At 43.0% G+C, this 18,728-nt stretch overlaps 1 protein-coding gene across 1 annotated transcript in view; it reads right to left on the bottom strand.

Annotated features, from left to right (window-relative positions):
* LOC143341396 (uncharacterized) overlaps positions 1-18,728 on the bottom strand; it is a 179,700-nt gene that overhangs the window by 158,607 nt on the left and 2,365 nt on the right. Inside the window, exon 3 of the mRNA XM_076764297.1 lies at positions 14,288-14,377. Coding sequence (XP_076620412.1) covers positions 14,288-14,377 — 90 coding nt within the window. The remainder of the gene's footprint in view (positions 1-14,287; positions 14,378-18,728) is intronic.

Raw genomic sequence — 18,728 nt, forward strand, 5'->3', positions numbered from 1 at the left:
ATATAAATGTTAATGTACGTGTAATTACGCCTTCGCGAGTATAGCTACGAAATTGATTTACGAGGTAGCGCAGGTGTCCTGCAATTATTACCGTTTAATAGCGGGATATCGCGGTTAATTTAAACCGGATAAATTTAAAGCTAACAATCGCCGGTATTACGAAAATAAAACGCGAGCTTCGAGATATTGCGCTCCTTCAAAAAAGAGTTGCGAAACGACGTATGATTAGTGCTTTGAATCCTCCACTTAACGTTCAAAATTACTTCAAACGTTAGTCGGATAAAAACGTTTTAATAAATTAAGATAATCTGGATAGTTTCCGTGATGGCATTTATAAATAAAAATGCACCACTCTATAGATAGATCGTAGAGACTCAATCCGAGTGCTACCAAGATTCGCTAGAGTAGGTTAAACAGTGAAGGAATCAGAAATAAATTTTATTTCGAGGCTGAAAGTAAACTGACGTGTGGACGTAAACTATTTCGATCCATCGTCTTTTATTCACTCCCAACGCTCTTCAACCTATTAAATATTGCTGTGTTCTTACTAAAGTGTAATCAAGGTTACAATTTAAACGAGAATATTTTTAAACGATTATTTCTTCCTTCGACGATTACTTTTCCAAGTAAAAACTTTGTTAAGTGAATCGTATAGGTGCTTATAATCGCCTGCCAGTATCACGAAAGCGGCATTCTTTCTCAAGGATACGCCTCCGAGGAACTTTAAACACAGCTCTCGATCCAACGATCCGTCTAGACGCGTCGCTGTCATTTTTAAGATTCCGTAACGACCTTCGAAATCGAGTTTCTGCAAACTTTCAACGGGTTCTCGTAAAACAATTGTCGTAAAACCGTGAGGGGCATTATAGCTGTTTCTAATAATCCAGAAAGGACCCGCCGGTCGCGCTACGAAAGCGTAAAATCGGAAAAATGACCGTCGCGGGAAGGTAAAAAATTGTTGCAAAAAGAAGGAAACTAAATCGAATCACCGTGAGAGACTGTAACTACGAGATTCGTATTAATTGGCCATTTGAAGTTCGCGAATTAAGAAAGATCAAAGGCACTATGCGATTCGTGAAGCAGGTATCGATTCGTGTTCGTTAACGATTCCTTAACGTGTGTACACCGCGCAAATACGAGATCGAGAAACATCGTGTCGACACGTACGCTTCCCCGACGGTTGAAAAGTTACGATAATGAGAGAACCGTGAAATTAAAGTAGCCGCAATGTCGCGACCGACCAATAGACGCATCTATCGAGAGATCGCAGAGAACAGAGTACGGTCGCGCGACGCGGGCTGTTATCTATTAAATTTACGTTCGGTCGTAAAGATATCGGAATTTATTATTCCTGAAATCACAAGCCCCTGTTGCCCGCGTCCAATATTCGTGCTATCCTAATTTATTTCTTCGTGATTTCGCCGGCTACATTAATTTTCCCGCTCCGTTTACTCTCTCGCGTCTCTCCTTATTCTATTTCCTTACGGCTTACCAAATCCCCCGGGCGAATTCCTTAATCAAAGCAGCGTTGTTCGTTGGCGCGTAATTTACAGTCGTGCAACTTCATCACGGGTAGTCCTTGGCACAGTGACAAAGAAGAAAAAAAAGAAACGAGGCACCACTCCGCAAACGAATCGAAATTAATCAATCACGGATCCCTATTTAATTCCCTCCCGCAGCTATCCTTCCAGAAAATAAAGCTTCGCAAAATTCGTGCATCAATTATTCAAACTTTCGAATTCATTATCGATTCACAATTAGCAAATTGGGATTGAAACGAACCGCATTGGTAATTCAAAACGTTGAGTTGTATTAGTCGAATCTACCCTTTACTTGGTACTTCGTCCACTTTATTTTCGGTATGTCACGAAATGTCAGCCGAATTTCGTGACACCTATTTCCATCAATTTTGCAGTGTAATGTTTCAGAATATGTTAAATCTATCTTTAACGCGGATATGATCGACAAGAATGGCAATGATGCAAGTAAAAGTAATTGGAAAACGAGGTTAAGCTAACAATAAGACCATTTGTTGGAATCTTATATTTGGTTGCGTAAAATGTACAGATCCACTTCTATTCGAAGAAGCTTTGTTTTTAGAAATTGATAATAGTTATCTTGAACGTTTTCGTTGACCCTATTTTCCTCTAATCACTTAGTTAAAAGAAATAGAGTAGAATTCATCATTATTCATTTATTGAAGCAAAATTCTACCGAGTGCCCGATTATCAGATCCTTTCTATGATTGAACACACTTATCTGAATGGAAAATCAATATATTATGAGGAAAATAGTTTGTAAACTGTTTGTTCCTTGATGGGTTCAGATAAATGGAGTTCTACCGTCAATATTAATGCTTAATGGACAAAGACATTACTCAATCGTACGCACATCTGATGAATGTCCAAAGTCAATTATCTAGAAAACATAGGACTCGTACGAAACAATTTTATCGTATTTTCGATTCATTTTCTCGTGTAGAATAATCATACTGCCGCTTGAGTAATAGTTACCTGTATAATACTCTATAATAGGAGAACTAATTAATTCTTTCGAGCGATAGTTCCTAGCCAATATCGTGTGCTTCGCCCTACTAAACAGTGGACTTAATGCAACCCTTTTCCTCGTACACGAGGCAAACGAAGAAAATTGACCGTCGAGACAATTTCACTGGCAGATCGCGTTGTACAAGGAACTTTTCGTTCCGTGTACGCCCGCCATAAAAGATACGCGCCTACGCAAATATGTGTGCTAGCGAATCGTGCTCTCATTTCCGTGTAAACGGAGGCCAGTAGCATGCATCGTTAAGTTTTCGCCCACCTTGTTGGCGACAAAACAGAGGGAACATACACCAATCTTTTATAACAATACCGTACTACAAAAACGTAATGGAAATTTCTCAACCGAAGCTGAGGACAGAAATTGTAACGACAAATCTTTAGAGACACGGTCAATGTAAAGATGATTTCGAGATCACAGTCGGTTAGGTTCCCCGTGCCAGTTCAAAAACGTACGGGAGTCGATAAGCGGGCGAACGACTTCCTACAGTTTCCCCGAGTCTTCTTCTTTGCTGTCGTTATACTTGCGAAACATGCTTCGCGTAAGATCACTGGCACGGAGGAAAACTTCGTCCGAAGAATTTTCTCCCTCGCCGCGGCGTCTCCTCCACCCCGGGTCGTCAGACAGCAATGTTTATCGTTCCCTGGGCTCGATACGTATACCCCGTTTCCGCGTATCTACACGCTCGACCTATCCGCAATTTGCATTCCAATGTCTCGCATCGACGTTTCCGATTGCTGTCTAACGTTTTTCGATTTTCTCCGCGTCTCGCGATCCCGCGACGCGCCGACATCCCTGTCGGATACGCGCAATTTGAGGCTGTTATACTTGCCATGCCATCGGAGCAACGCGACTCTCCAGATTTCCGGAATTAACGATTTACAACGACGCATCACGAAACAGAAACTCCCTTCGTATTATAGCAGTAGGGTTAAAGCGATCAACCGAGGGATACTCTTAAGCTTAACGAGATTCGAATATTTGGGCTTCAAACGCAGAAGTTTGAATAGTGTATAGACTGGAGGGGAGAAATTCAATTTATAGAATCGTTGTCATATCAGAATTGTCCCGAAAAACATATAGGGACGAAGGACAAATTATATCGTAATATTATGCCTTAAGTGTCTCAGGAATGAAGTCATAATTCAAGTAAATGCAGTTAGCATCGTTTTCCGATGTTTGAACAAACGCTCTCGTGGATAGAGTATTACGGATTGATAGGTTTGCACAAATAAATTGAAGTGGATCAGTATTGACAGCAATTAGAGAAATTAAACGTGGCGCTGCGTTTAAAAAGTCCAACCTTATCAGGTAAAAACAATGGGATATTTCATCAAAATAATGCTAAAAGTTACGCTGCCGCGTGCACTCAGAGCAAATTGAAAACTTGTAAGTAAGATTTTTTTGTTGTGAATCGTTAACAGCGTAAACTAACAGTGCCATGAACGAACGGGAATTATATAATTGATCGATCGAAGCGGGAAGATTTTTAATAATTTCATCTACCGTTGCGTCGATATATAAAAAAAAAAAAAGCCGGAGTCGCTATCTTCTGATGGACAGTATGTTTATAAAACGTCGCGTCATCGTTCCACGAGCTCTCTGTAAACAAACTGATTGACAACAAATATGAACGTTTCGGTATATTTCGCACGACGGATTGACGTTCGCGGAAATTCTCGCAGCGCGCGGCGTAATAAAATTCCCGAAACGTGATCGAAATATATAACTAAGGAATTTAAAAAATAAATACAATCATGACCGTCGAACGATGACGAAACTAGATATCGGGGCTCATATTTATACTCGTTTAAAATTCAGTGACTTGGAATAATTTCCGACAAAACTAAATTTGTATTTTGGGAATCGGATACAGCGTACAAACTAAAACTTCGCTAAATTGGGAATTTAATAAGGTCTGATTAGATTTTAAGCAAAATCGGTCCTTTTATTTTGGTCTGCAGAATCATCCCCTAAAGGAATTACCATTAGTAACTGAATTTTGCACGAGCAATGCGTTACTTTTCTCGGCAATTATGTTCGTGTTCGGGGCATTGATAAATGCATCGTTCGAATTTTGCGTTCTGTTTTCGTAATATCTCGTATCTTCGCGTCCCGTCGGGATATAATTTCGCGCGCGGAAACAACGCGCCATGATGCTCTCTTGGAATTAGTTTCTGCTCGAACGGCGAACAAAGAAAGGCAGTAATCCGACGGGGGGGAAAAAGGATTTTATTTGCTGCCTCGCCAAATTCGGCGGAATTATTACGTACTCCACAACGTGTTCGGTAACCGCGCGTATCGCAATTACTCCTCGGCCGATTGCATCGTTGCGGTGTTTCCACACACCGCGAAGCAAACCGATCGAGCATCGCGGAGATGTATCGTTTCTCGTTCGCCGAATTAACAAGTCCGTGATTCGAAAGAACGAACAAGCACAGAAAACGAGGGACATATTATACAGGGTGTTCGGTCACCCTTGGGAAAAATTTTAATGGGAGATTCTAGAGGCCAAAACAAAGGTGCTAACTCCTGACGAAATTAAATTATACTTGCGTAACTAGTTGTCGAATTATATATTAATAATCCATTCGCGCGTCCACTTTCGTGGACGAAAAGAGATCCGCTGATAAAACTGTGGACGTTGTCAAGCGTACGTTGATACGTTCCGTGTTTCCGTTCTCCGTGACGAGCCAAAGGCGAGGCGATCCGCAACACCGAGCACGGAATGTCTGATTGTTAATAAGATCACTGTAATGCAGTTTAGAACGCGCGACGTTGTTGCACCGAAAGACAAATTAGAGGCGAAAGAGCTCGACACGCCGCAACAGCGTAGACGCGGAGGGTGATTCATTGTCACTGTTCGTCTCACCCGTTGCCATCGGTAATTCTCATTCGAGCAAATACCATTACAGAGATATCGTGTTCCTCGTACATATCACACGGTCGTGCAAAATTTCGGAATATGGAATGCAATTGTATCGAATGTCGGCTCGAAATATCGGTAGAACGCGAGCGTACGAATAATATCTACGCCAGGCATGTCAAACTCGTTTTTACCGAAGGACCAATTTACATTTTGCTATTCTGTTGCGGGTAGCGGATGTCCAATTATTTCATAATTGTCGAAAAAATGTTCTGAGGGCCGCTCATTTCACGATACCGATACCGGTTGTTACACCATCGCGTTAGAAGCGAACGTGTTCAAATAAGAAGAATCGAACGACTGTCTCTGTCTCTTTTTTTTAATATTAGGAAAATGGAGTGCAGCAGGATTACAATGTAAAAATAAATAACTGCTATGAAGCTTCCTGTTTGATTCTACTGTATCCGATAACGGGGATAGCTTGCATCCATCATTCGTACCTGTGAATTTCAGGTGTTTAATTACTGGGAAAACGTTGGTGCTTGTTTAGCTGAATTTTAATCGATCGAATATGAAAATGAAATGTTGCGGAAATGACAGAGAAAAGATATTTTTGAACTCCCGAATATATAACAGTCGCATTAGAATGGCAGTGATTATATTTCACGATTTGAATTCTGTCGGTTATAAAAGTAGATAGCCACGCGAGGAGGATGCCATGAATCCCAAGAGCTTGAAGTTTAGATAAAAGAATGGGATGATTCACAGAGTAAAACGCTTTACGGAAATCAGTATAAACGACATTGACCTGAGAGCTTTTCTCTATACCGTTAGATATGAACTGATGGCAAACTAGCAGATTCGTCATAGCTATCCGTGGAAATACGAATTTATATCATTCATGAATTATTATGTGACTTGTTGCTACGTTTAAATATCGAATTTTAAATCAATATTTGTCGAAAATAATAAAAGTGGATATGCAAGGAAAAACCTGGTCTAAAAGTGACCCCCAAGGGCCTTTACAGCCGAATAATGAATGAAACAAGTGTAAAACAGAAATATAACCACGTGTTGATCCCGCATGTAGGTTAAGTAATCTTGACTAATGATTTATATTAAGTAGAATGAAGATTAATACGTGGAGCTTATCAAGACTACCTAACCTATTTACCGGATCAACACGTGGTTATATTTCTGTTCTACAACGTTTCGACTCATCGTTTGTCAGCACATTCGGATAAAATCAATTTCACGTGAATTTTCATCCGTTATGAACTAATACCTCCTTCCGGAAAATCTCAAACAAACGATGGAACGTTAAAACAAATACGTCCGTTCTAACGGAAGACGCGTAATGAAGAAATACTGCAACGAAGGCGATTTTCCGTGCGCCTCGACGCGATCGCATTATTGAATTATTGGCGCTATTTGTTTAAGAAAAGCGAATATGCGGTCGCTATTAATAATCGTCAGTAATGGTCCATCCGGCGAGTCATTAAGGGGAAATGGAGCGACGTCGTTGAAAAGATAAGAGAAACAACGACGCGCCCTTACGCCTTGTGGCACCAAGAATATATTGCTATTCGCGGTACAAATTGCATTTACGGTGTTCTTCGACGTTCAACGCAGCGTTTCTCAATGATCGTAGACTCGTAGATTCTAGAGACGCCTGATAGCGTTGCATAATTACGCGTCTTCGCGTGAAGATCGACGAAATTGCTTATCGCCTTAATGAAAATTCCTCGATAAATGCTGAGCGTTCCATAGAGGATGAACCGTAATAAACTCGGTAGGAACGACGCCGAGTCGTAGTTCTATTTAACGACAAATGTTGCAATGCGAAAGTTTAATACTTCCGTTGAACGTTACTCGACTATATTATCGCCGTACGGTTCTAAATGTTCCGCGAACTACGAAGGGGAGTCCTTGTTCTACTCGTAACAATCCGTGAATCATACTTACACGGTGGTCCGAGTTGGGTGACACTGGTTGCATGTTGAACCACAACAGACATCAACTTTCCCTTCACCTGTGTTTTCGTTAATGACACTGCCAAGATCATTAATATACCGAGACTCGTAAGTGGAAACGGTAGAAAGAGCGTGGCGTAATAAGACGTCAGCGTGGCGGAGCTCTAATGATCGCGTGAACAACGAAACACAGCGAGGCTCGCATTAGTAGCTAGAGTGTTGTTAGTACAGGGTGTCCCGTAACTCGTGGTACAGTCAAGAACAGCTAGATTCTTCAGCTGTTCGAAGTACAATGTTTCTTTAAGGGGTACTCTGATCTTTTGAGCAACCTTTTATAATACAGAGGGTCGAATTTTGCTGCGCTGAAAAACTTACGGCCATTTGAAACTGTTAAATCAAATTTAAAGGCTACCAAATTTTGAAAACTTCGAACGGTGCTCAATAAAATAACACTTTGCCAACTGGACCTTTTTTTTAATCTAGTAGGGACGACAGCAGCACGTTTCCTTGATATTTCAGCAAAAGTTCGAGTAAATCGGTTCAGTGGTTCATGAGAAATCAGTGTAGCCAGTTTCAGAAACATAGTTTGGAGAAAAACGGGTTTAAAGTTTTGCATGGAGTCAGCGACCATCGGGACGCTGCGTCCTTCGAACCTGTATAACTCGAGCAACTCGACTTTCGTCTTTATATTTCATTCAGATATTCTTGAATCTCCAAACTTTCAGACCCGTAAAAAGGATCGATTTTTTCTCCCTCGAAAAGCGGAAAAACCTCTTTAACCTTTTGAATCTTTAAAACAGATTCTTTTCTCGGAGTCTCGATGAAATTTTACTGACTATTTTTTCCTAACTTTAGCACAAGGAATAGGCATTTCTATTGATCAACGATTTGCAGGACACCCAGTGTAGAAGTTTAGAAGAACGCGATTGCGAGAACGTGCAAGAGAAAAAGGTCATCAGTCCAGTGGACAACTTTGACGCGTCAACCCCCAACGCGACTGGATAACAGCTATCGTATTCTAATTGCCGCATTAATGACCGTGTTAATCGACCCCATGGATAACGTACTACGGACAAAGCAGAGATGATTTATACCAGAAGCGGATACGTCGATAGTAATCAGACTAACGCGCGTAATTTTACTGAAATCATTACTGTCCGCGAAAGAATCGTTCCCCACGTGCGAGACACGCCTTTGATGAGGAAAGCGACTCGAATTGGATTCATAGCGACGACACGGCATAATTTACTTTGACGTTTACAATTTGCTGATTTATTACCAGGGAAACTTCAAATTATAATCAGGATACCGGGAGTTTTAATGAACAACGAGATAAAACAAAAGTAGCTCCGATAACAGGTGCAAAAACAATGAAAATAAGATTAACAGAACCAATATATTATGAAATTTTCCTCTTTCCTCCTCTCTGTACAAAGGAGGTCTGATTCCCGCAAATAAATAAATACAAAACGAGACTCGCGTAGCTTCGTTGGCTGTTCTAAGGCAGAGGAACGCAGCTTAACGGCCCCTGTGGCTCGAACGAGCAGAATAAAATTCAAGTTCTATAGAGCAGAGACGCGCTATCGATTTTCCCCGAACGATTTTATTCCACGGTAAGCAGGGAACTCAAGTGAATTTCCGGGAGTGTTCGAGAAGCTGTTAAAAATATTTAGAGTCCCGTCGTAAACGTGGAATAAGATCGTGAAACGAGAATTCGGGGCGGAGAGGTTCGCAAGCTCGATCGCTCGAAGGATATTCTCGCGAACATTGAACGATCGTCGTCTACTTCGCGCGACGGCGAGTGTTTCGTCGCCGTTCCGTGTAATTCGAACGATCGTTATAATTAACGACGCGAACATCCGAACTAAATCGAGAACAAGAGGTCGACGCAATTCCTGTTTTCCATCGAGGCGAGGACGCCGTGACGAGCGGACGAGAATGCTCGTTACTCCGTTAGAACTCTATCGTTTTACGGGTCCACCAGCGTCGAATCGAATTACCGTCTGCACTCGACGTCAAGAATTTCATGGCGGAACGTTTAAGTCGTCGAGAATTGCCAACTTCGAGGGTCTGCATTTTTTAAACAAATTTCCAAAGTGGAAAAGCGATCGTTGCCCGGAAGATTTCAGAGTCGACGTTGCCTGTAAATTACGCAACCGACGAAGGTCCTCCAGGATGCGAGTTGGAGGGAAACTTCGTGCCCTTCGGAAAAATACGATAAGTTGCCACGAGCGAGCGAAACTTTCACGGTAGAAGAATTTCTCCTCGTGTTGCAGACAAGCTTGCCGGCGAGTCTCGCGTAACAATGACGCGAAGTTTCTCGACGGGAATAACAAGGGCGTAAAAAAGGAAGGCGTCGAGCATCGATGAAAAAGCGTGTCCTATCGGAAGGAACAGCGTACGGACGTAAAAACGAAGTCGACGCTCGAATCCTGCCATATTTCCCGGCTGGGAATCGACGCGTTGCCTGCGGAAGACGCAACAAGTAAGAGACACACGGATTTTAAACGCGTCTCATACGTATCGCTAGTCACGTAACAGAAGAAACCCAGAGAAAACCGTCGTTAATTACGTTTGGTCCCAGCGAAAGGTAACATGGCGATATATCGGTCGATGGTTAAGCGGTTACACCGGTGTAGAAAGCTAAGGAATCTAAACAAAATCAAGAACGAGTTTTATTTTTGCTTCTTGCTCAAAATACGATCGCGTGAATTGTTAATAAAATCACTCGATGGTCGTTTAAGCAGCGGAAAACGTGTTAAGCTGCCACATGGATTTAACGAATAAACGAACTAACGTTGTAAGCAAAAGGGCAGGAAACGTTCCTGAGCACAGTGCACGAAACGCAATCGAAAGAAAGATTTATCGCCGTTGGAACGGTTGTTGGTATTTCGCACGATTCAGAATATGGGCTGGAAATATAATAACTGATCAAGAGCGAGGTAAATAAATCACGAGGATTTCCGAATATATCGATATTCGAAATTTTAATCTTGTTTTTCTCGAAAGCAGATTTTTCAAACTCGTTGACAGCGTAATTCGGTAAATAATTATTCCAGCCCTTTCAATTTTAGCCTGAATATTCCAGATAACATTGTTTATAGTTGGATGAGCCATACTTTTTTCATTTCGATATATTTTTTATCGCGCATGAAAAAAAATCAAATTTTACTATCGTGTCTATTATTAAATACGACAATCGAGGAATATCACTGCCGGTCAAAATTTTACAACTCGACCCACTTTCGCGATGTTTTTAAATGGTCTAAGAACAAAATTTTCGAAAGCTACCTTATTTGTCAGGCCGTCACACCGTCGCGCCCTTTAATTGAGAGCTCGTCCTAAGATGGTAACACGTTCGCATGACGAAGGAGAGAAAGAAAAAGCGCCCGAATAGACTGACTTGAAGCAGAGACCCACCCGACATCATGGTCTCGAGACGAACGATTTATCACGAGGTCCCCTGGGAACGCTATAGCGGAATAAAAACAGATCCGTCAAAAGTTTGACGTGACGAGCGCCGGCAGACAGTGTCTGAAGCGACTGGTATCGACAAAGGAGACGAGAGGTAAGAACGTGAGTCGCGGAGCTGACGAGAGAAGGTCGCATCGAAGGGACAAAAGCCCTACCGAGTAAGAGAGAATAAAACCTGGAGTGATACGTCGAGATCGCGGTTGGTGGAAGCTAGATCGACAGCCGAAGACGCGAGGGGGAATAGTCTATCGCGGGATCTTCCCACCGTGCAAGTTTCCAGTTACTCGTATTGAAAGTAAGCTGATTAAGCGCGCTTCCTCGTATCTTGGCTCGAAAATCGAGATCCCTTTTAGCAACAAATTGAATAGAACCATTAATATCTCTCTGAATAATTTCTCGAAAAAGATGGAATTTTTTAAGACTTCCTGCTGGACTCGACGAGCCCCGTCCCTCGATCCCTTTCAGTCTCTCCGGAGTGGAAGTTGAAAAGCAAAAAAGCAGAAACGAAGGACGAGAATGCGAAATATCGCCAAGGACGTGGAAGAGAAAGGGACGTTTCGAGGAAGGACTCGATTTCATGAAACTTTTATTACCCAGCCCGGTTGTAAACGGTGCTACGGTTTCCGGCGCAGCTCTCTAACTGAAATTCTCCCCGACGACGGCGTCGCGACGATGCTCTCGCGAATTCCGCGTACGAGCGCCGAGTTACCCGCGATTACCAACCAACGTCTGAGCCTCGCCAGGACCAATTAAGTCGCCAGAATACGAATCTCCGCTCCGCGGTGGACGTTATCGGGAATCGGGAGACGGCGGAAACGAGCCCAACCGACATTCTTCCGAAAACTTCTTTCCCCTTCTGTAACGATTTCGCCGCGCGGCGAGCCGATCTCGCCGCGATTACGTAATTTTATTTCGCGCTCCAGGAGCATTCCTTTGTAGACGAGCAAGGGGAAACTTGGCGCGCAGGATCATTCGCGTAGCAGAGGAAGCGGGTGCCGAGCTAACGAATTCTTCGAATGTTTTTCAAGAACACAAAGGCCCGTTAAAACTTGCTCGAAGTCGTCGTTGCAGCGGAGTTTCTCTTCGCGGCTCGAATTTCAAACTCCGAAGAGTCTGGAAACTTCGACGCGACTTCCCGTGTAACGGACCGCTCGCTGCTGCGTAACTGTAACCATAGATCTCGCCATACAACCCAAACGACTCCTCGAAAACAAGATGTTAACATTTTTCTCTCGCTGTCCCCCGACATTGCCGTTCGTGCGGCCATGGTACTTTTTATTTTAATAGGATCTCCGCTAGTTTCTCAGATCGATTTTTTACGTAACTTTACTTCGAGAATTTTCGAATAAGAGAAAGAACCTATTATTATTACACATAGAACCTATCTGCGATGGAATGCAACTTGGACGTTGACGCAAGTAGAACCAGCGAGTAATGAACAGACGCGCCAAGCAGTTCGTATTTAATAACACCGAAGTTTTATTCTACACTTTTGACTAATTATTTCACGTAAAAGTACCTCGTTCCTGCGCGAAAATCGAACCACCGCGTTAACGTATTGCTCGATCACTCGGAATTTGGAAGGATTATAGGTAACCGAGCGGCCGTCGTGGCACATCCGGTTGTTTCGCGTGGCCCGGACGTATACGCGGACAGGAAGACGACAGAAGGGAAATAGTTTCGTCCTCCGGCAACGAGGTTTTCACCGTAACAGAAACGGCTAGTAGCAAGGGGGGTTTCAGACGTTGGTTAATACGAAGAAAGCCAGTGTAAAACATGCATACAGTCAGCAAGGGGTACACGGTAAATATGAACCGTAATAAATAGTATTCCGCCATTTTTCACGGTATATGAATATTTAAATCTGTATCTCGAGTGCATTTCTGGCGGCAGCACGATATCTTCCGGCGGCCAAGTGGAATCGCGTGTACGTACCGAGGATACGAACAGAAGGATCGATATCTGGCTCTCCTTCGACTCGAAACTTCCCTCGACTTCTTTCTCGTCAATAAAAGAAGAATACCGATACCCGGGGTACGAACTTCCCCGACCGGGATAAAGAATATCGGAGAAACAACAGTCGCGAGACCCAAGCGGATGGTATAATTGTGCTAAACATTTCTCTGGCCCGTTCTCGCGGCTCATGAATATTCAAACCTATAACCCCGTGCCTTTCCGGTCGCGGCGCGATAACTTCTGGTCGCGGCGGTGGCGGGAACCGGAGTCGCGTGTACGCAGCAAAACAAGAGAATAAATTTCTCGAAACTTTCCATCGATTATCGTATGTGTAAAGACTATATAAAAGTGGACGGTCCTTGTTTGCATCGAATCTAAATTTCGAACATAATTTTAAAAAACGTATCCGCCGCTTGAATGCCGTGTGGAAAATTTCAACCCCCCGAAACGTTTCGTTCTCGAGACATGAATCATTCGAGATTTGAAACGCGACCCAAGATCGATGCGACTTACGGAAAAGCGTAGAATAAAGAAGTGTACAGGTCGACGCGCCGTGAACTTCGACAATAATTTTCCGTTTGACGCTCGTCGTCGGGACGACGAAGTTGGCGTCATCTTCGGCCGACCAAACGAACTTTCGAAACAGCCTCGCAATGTAAATTTACGCGAAGCCGGAGGGCACTCTGTGCGTGGAATTTCCTAAGTAACTACGAGAATAATTAAGTTCTTGTATAAATACAGTCGCAACAAGCGACCGGTATAAATGGTGGGTCGAGGCGAGCGAACGAAATCTAGTTTTCGCGATGCACGAACAAACTCTAAGTACGTTCTTCCGCGAGAGCGATATCATCCCTCTCGCCATTGCGGAGGAACGCCGACCGTGTGCATGGAAGCATCGATGGTTTCCACTGTTTCGCGTTATGTTGACACCGAACAACTCGTAAGAATTTATTCAGATTTTAGACAGTCTTTTCCTAGTTTCACGTATAAATTCGCGAAACAACACTTCGATAGTAATCGAAAACAACGAACTTGGGTCAAAGCAGAGTTTAATTATTGGTTTTGATTGTACTTAAGTAAATTAGTTTTCTTCATAAATATTGAACGGTACTTTATATTTTCCGGGTACACAAAACCAGTTATGCAATAAGCAAGACCGTGAGCGATAATTACGGCAATATCACTACGTCGCGATCTAAATAAAACTCGTTCTCTTTCCTTTCTTCGAAATGCAACGCACAGTGTTTCGCAGTAGGCACCTATTGCTCGATTCTCAGTCAGGAGTTTCTAAATCCCAACTAATTCTTACTTAATATATTAAAAATATCAAACTCTTAAGCTTAGAACTCCAATTCGGTAAACATCGGTAACAAATTTCAACGAACACTTTAGGCAAAAATTGGCTACGGTGTACCTCGGTACCCCGTCGCCATTCGGTATGAAATTATCAAGTACTCACGTTAGACTCGTAGAAGAACACCGGGGTAGAAGAAGAAAGGCGAACAGCGTGGCAGCCAAGACCGGAAAGCTTGATATTAATTTACAGCCCCTAACGAAATAGAAAAAGTTTTCAAATTATAATTATGTGGGGAAAAACATTGAAATTTATTATGCTCGGCGGAGAGATGCACGCGCGCGCGCGGTCGCGGAGCTTTGTTAACGAGGATGGCCGGTGAATTTCATGAGGGCGAGGTAATTGGACCAGCGTGGACACGTTCCTTCCGCGCCAACCCTTCGCCCTCCGTGCCGCCCCCTCGACTTTCTTTTTCCGGAGTTCATTCGCGGGTACCTTCGCTCTAATGAAATGCAACGCCACGTGCATACGGATCTCCGGCAGATCAGTCCACTCTGCGGGTTCGTTTACCAGCGACAGGAGTCTTGGTAATCCGTGCGAATTCCGCGCAGCAAATGTGCCAGCCACAAAGAATTAATTCCGCTTCCTTCCACTTCTACCCATGCCCTATATACACCCACGTCCTCTCTCACTCTCACTCTTTCGCTGATTCGCGGTCCCCGGACTACGTGGAATATCGCCGAAATTGTCTAGCTCGAATTGAATCTGGGTAAATGTACGTACGCTGATTATGTAAATCTTAATGCAAATTTTCCTACGAATTTACTGTAGTTACGAAAGCAATCCACGTATCAGCGAACGAGAAATTTTGCGTTGCAATTCGCCCGTCGCGGATCCAGAATTTCTACGAATTTCCGGGCGGCACCGATATTATGTCGTGGAACAGTTAAAACGCGGTTGAACGCCGGGGATGAATGTGACGGGGCGATTAGTAGTTTCTACGCTCGGTGAGACGGGTAGCTTTATTATAGAACAGAATATTCATTATTTTCAGCCCCTAGGCAAAGAAATGGACTTGTTCTTCGCTCTGTTCTTTCTGTTTCATTGCAAATACAGCCCCCTCCCCCTCCGGTTAAATATTTTAGCGCACCATAATTTCTCTCGTATAGAACGCCCTTCCTTCCGCCCTTCCTCGACCCGATACCCGCTCTTTTCTCTCACGATTCCACGTCTAACCCGACCCATGCATTTCTAACTATTATTCTTCCTCCGTTTCTCAAAATATTCCACCGTTACCAAAGTATTTTGATTTCGTGAATCAAAACGATCGTTCTTACTTTATCTCAAAACCTTTCGAAAATATGATCTTAATAACGTCGATAGATGTAAGATGTACTATATTCCTCTGCCAAAACACGGAAACTTCGCGACTGCTGAACCAACTTTGATTCAGTTAAACATTAATGGATGACCGGCAAAGGGAAAGGGACCGCGAGTATCCAGATCGTTCCGTTTAAGGAAATAGGAAAAGTCCATTTCCAAGGCGTAACGGTGCCTGTTCTGGCGTGAGCCAATGCGAACTCATATAACTGTACATGCGGATCGCTCCAGTATAGCCGTTACGTTCACAGAAAACCGGAGCGTGGTGCGATTCGGTATGCGAGACGTCGTGGACGAGAAGTTACCTTTCCCAGCACGGTGACTATCGGGGAATACGGATATCTTCCCAAGGCATCGCTCGATCTCGCTAGCCAGATGACAAGATTAAAAGAAAGTGGCAAACCTTCCATTACCGGCGATGTCCCAATCCGCGATCGATCCCACTCGCCTTTCCAGAGAGGAAAGCTCCGAGTCGCATGCAAAGTCGTACATTAATCAGTTCCATTTCTAACTCTTCGCGTAGTCAAATGCATATTGCAATCGCAGTCTACATTTTGTAATGGTTAATCGTATTAAATTTAGCCCGGGCGTGGTCGACGAGTTCATTTGTTGAAAAGAACACGTTACCCTAATTATTTCCAAGGAAGCGAGTCGTTCGAGGAAAATTACAAGTCTGCGCGAACTTGTCCAAGCGTTCTCGTAGAGATCTCTTCATTTTCAACGAAACGTCGTTAAATATTTCTGAAGGAAACTAAAAAGTACACGGCACCGAGTATGCATTTGCACGCGACTGGTTCGTTTGCCGCTCACACGGATCTTTAGACTTATGAATCGTGCTAAATTGAAGTAGCGATGCTCGAGAAGGTTCTTCAAATAACGAAGCTCATCGAGACAAGGCGTAAAATAAAACGTCACGCGTGTCTCAGAAATTTTCTTTTCTTTTTTTTTGTATACGTACTTCAGAAAATTTACGTTACGCCGCTTTCTAACCGTACGCGCAATCAAAGTCGTCGATTCGAGCATCGAACGCACCGAAAAGAAAAATGATTCTATTTTCGAGACGACAAAAGTGCCGCTTTGACGACGCGTCGCGAAAGGAATTCCACGATGCACCGTAAACGCGGAGCAAAAAACAGCTGATTGAGTGAATGGCGAAGGCAGCTGAGCGAATCAATGAATGAAGGCTGATTTTTATATTACGTCGCGAGGGGCAGATCTCTCGACGTTTCCCCGCTTTCTTCGTGCGGAAAAGCTCGCGAGTTCGGACTCTGTGCGACTCGTGTTTATTTTCCTTCAGTTTCTCCCCTTCTTTCGTGAACGCTCACGAAAGTCGCAATGACGATGAGTCACTCTTGAAATGCTTTTAGGCCGATTAGTCTGAATACGTGCTGTTTCATGGCAGACGAGAAAACCGCGATGCGACTCTGAATGCTTGGTAACCGTCTATGCGTGGAACGCGTTGCACGCAATGCCGTACCAACGGTTCTTGCCACCCTCTACGGTCTTTAAACATCCACCCCTCGAAAAAACACATAAAACATTTCGAAACAAAAAATGAAACAACGTACAACTAAAGCAAAAATGTCAAAGTGCCACGTTTACGCGTGATGTGAAAAAGAAAGAACCGAGAAACTCGTAATGGATGTTACATAATTCAGTTCAGAAAAAGTTCCCCTACAAACAGCAACGACTAAAAAATTGGAGTGGTATCCTTTGAAAGCCGAATACGAAATCAAATTCGAACCCGGTAGACAGAATGTCGAGACATTAACCTTTCATAATCCAATTCTTTAACCACAAGCGAACTCGGGATCCAATTAGTAGCTGACATAAGTCTACTTGCCCGCTTCGTTCCTCTTTCCTCGAAGAAAGGGCATTCAAGTATGAGCGAGTACAGTTTCTATTATCTCCGTATTATTTATCTTTCGTTTTCCATTAATAAAACAGCTGGAAATTTAACTTTGTCGAGGCTTGAAATGAATTAAAACCCACAGAATATTCATAGAGATATCTGAGACGATCCCTCAGATTAGCCAACGTATGCAATCTAGGTTCAGCGAGCGCGTTTTTCTTCCGTTTACTCAACATTATAATCCAGAGACGAGATATCATAACGATGCATATTCTACGATACTCTGAATAATGCTCTTTATACTCGATTATGTTATAATATTTCAACGTTTAATGGCATCTTAACAATAATCTGTTTCGTACGTGAATTTCTCTTCTCTCCGGATAATATTTTTGAAGGTTTCCCTCGGTCGATGATACGTCGCAGCGAATACGCGCATGATTTACGCAACTGAGAGCAAATATATCATTCGTTCCCTCGATGTGTTTCGTTAATCAATTACAACTGATTTCGCGTCATAATTCCAATCAAAGGCCAGACATTAACGCTGAACGTACGCATCGAACGCGTGTGATTATTAAGCTGGCTCTCGCTCGCGTATCGTTTGTCTGATACCCGATACAATGTTTGCAGTTTAATCGTTCAGAGGTACGCGAAATGTCGAACGTTTTTGAAACAGAAATTGGGCGCGTATGCAAATGAAGATTGGCCTAATGATAGAGCGTTTAATTCTGGCACGATCATTAAGCCAACTAATGAAACACCCCTTACGGTACCGACAGTCGAAATTGAATTCGACGCAGTGCCGAAACAACGATCGGGGATATTTAAGGATGGTGGACACGACGGATCCTTAAATTTTTTTCGAATAATAGGTCCAACGGTGCGAGATGAAACGTTACAAAGGTGCAAACGTATAATTATTCAGATCAGCCCCATTTTCGTGGCTCTATGTTCTGTATCATAGCTCGAATTTCAACGCGGCAACCGGATTACCGCAAAAAGAGCAACATAATGAGACATAATACAGACGGCTAGCCAATTTCAACCTGCAAAACCGGCTAAGCCCTCAGCGGGAGCATAACAGCAGGTTACGGCTAAGAAACTCGTTCGTCCTTCGTTTAGAGGCTTGGTTTCAGCGAATCGACCATCGTTCGGCAACGTCGTGCGTCTCTATTTTAATGGAAGAATCAGAAGTTAGGGGAAACGAAATGATCTGATTTGACATAATTGCCAGGCCATGTTTGTAAAAACTTGAACCGAGAAATCGGCAAGAAACATTACTGACCAAATATTATTTGTTAAATATAATACGTCTTTCTTATACCATATTTATAGACAATACGAAATTATAATTAAAAGAAAAGAAATTAT

The sequence above is a fragment of the Colletes latitarsis genome, chromosome 4, assembly GCF_051014445.1.
Source record: "Colletes latitarsis isolate SP2378_abdomen chromosome 4, iyColLati1, whole genome shotgun sequence".
Classification (NCBI taxonomy): domain Eukaryota; kingdom Metazoa; phylum Arthropoda; class Insecta; order Hymenoptera; family Colletidae; genus Colletes; species Colletes latitarsis.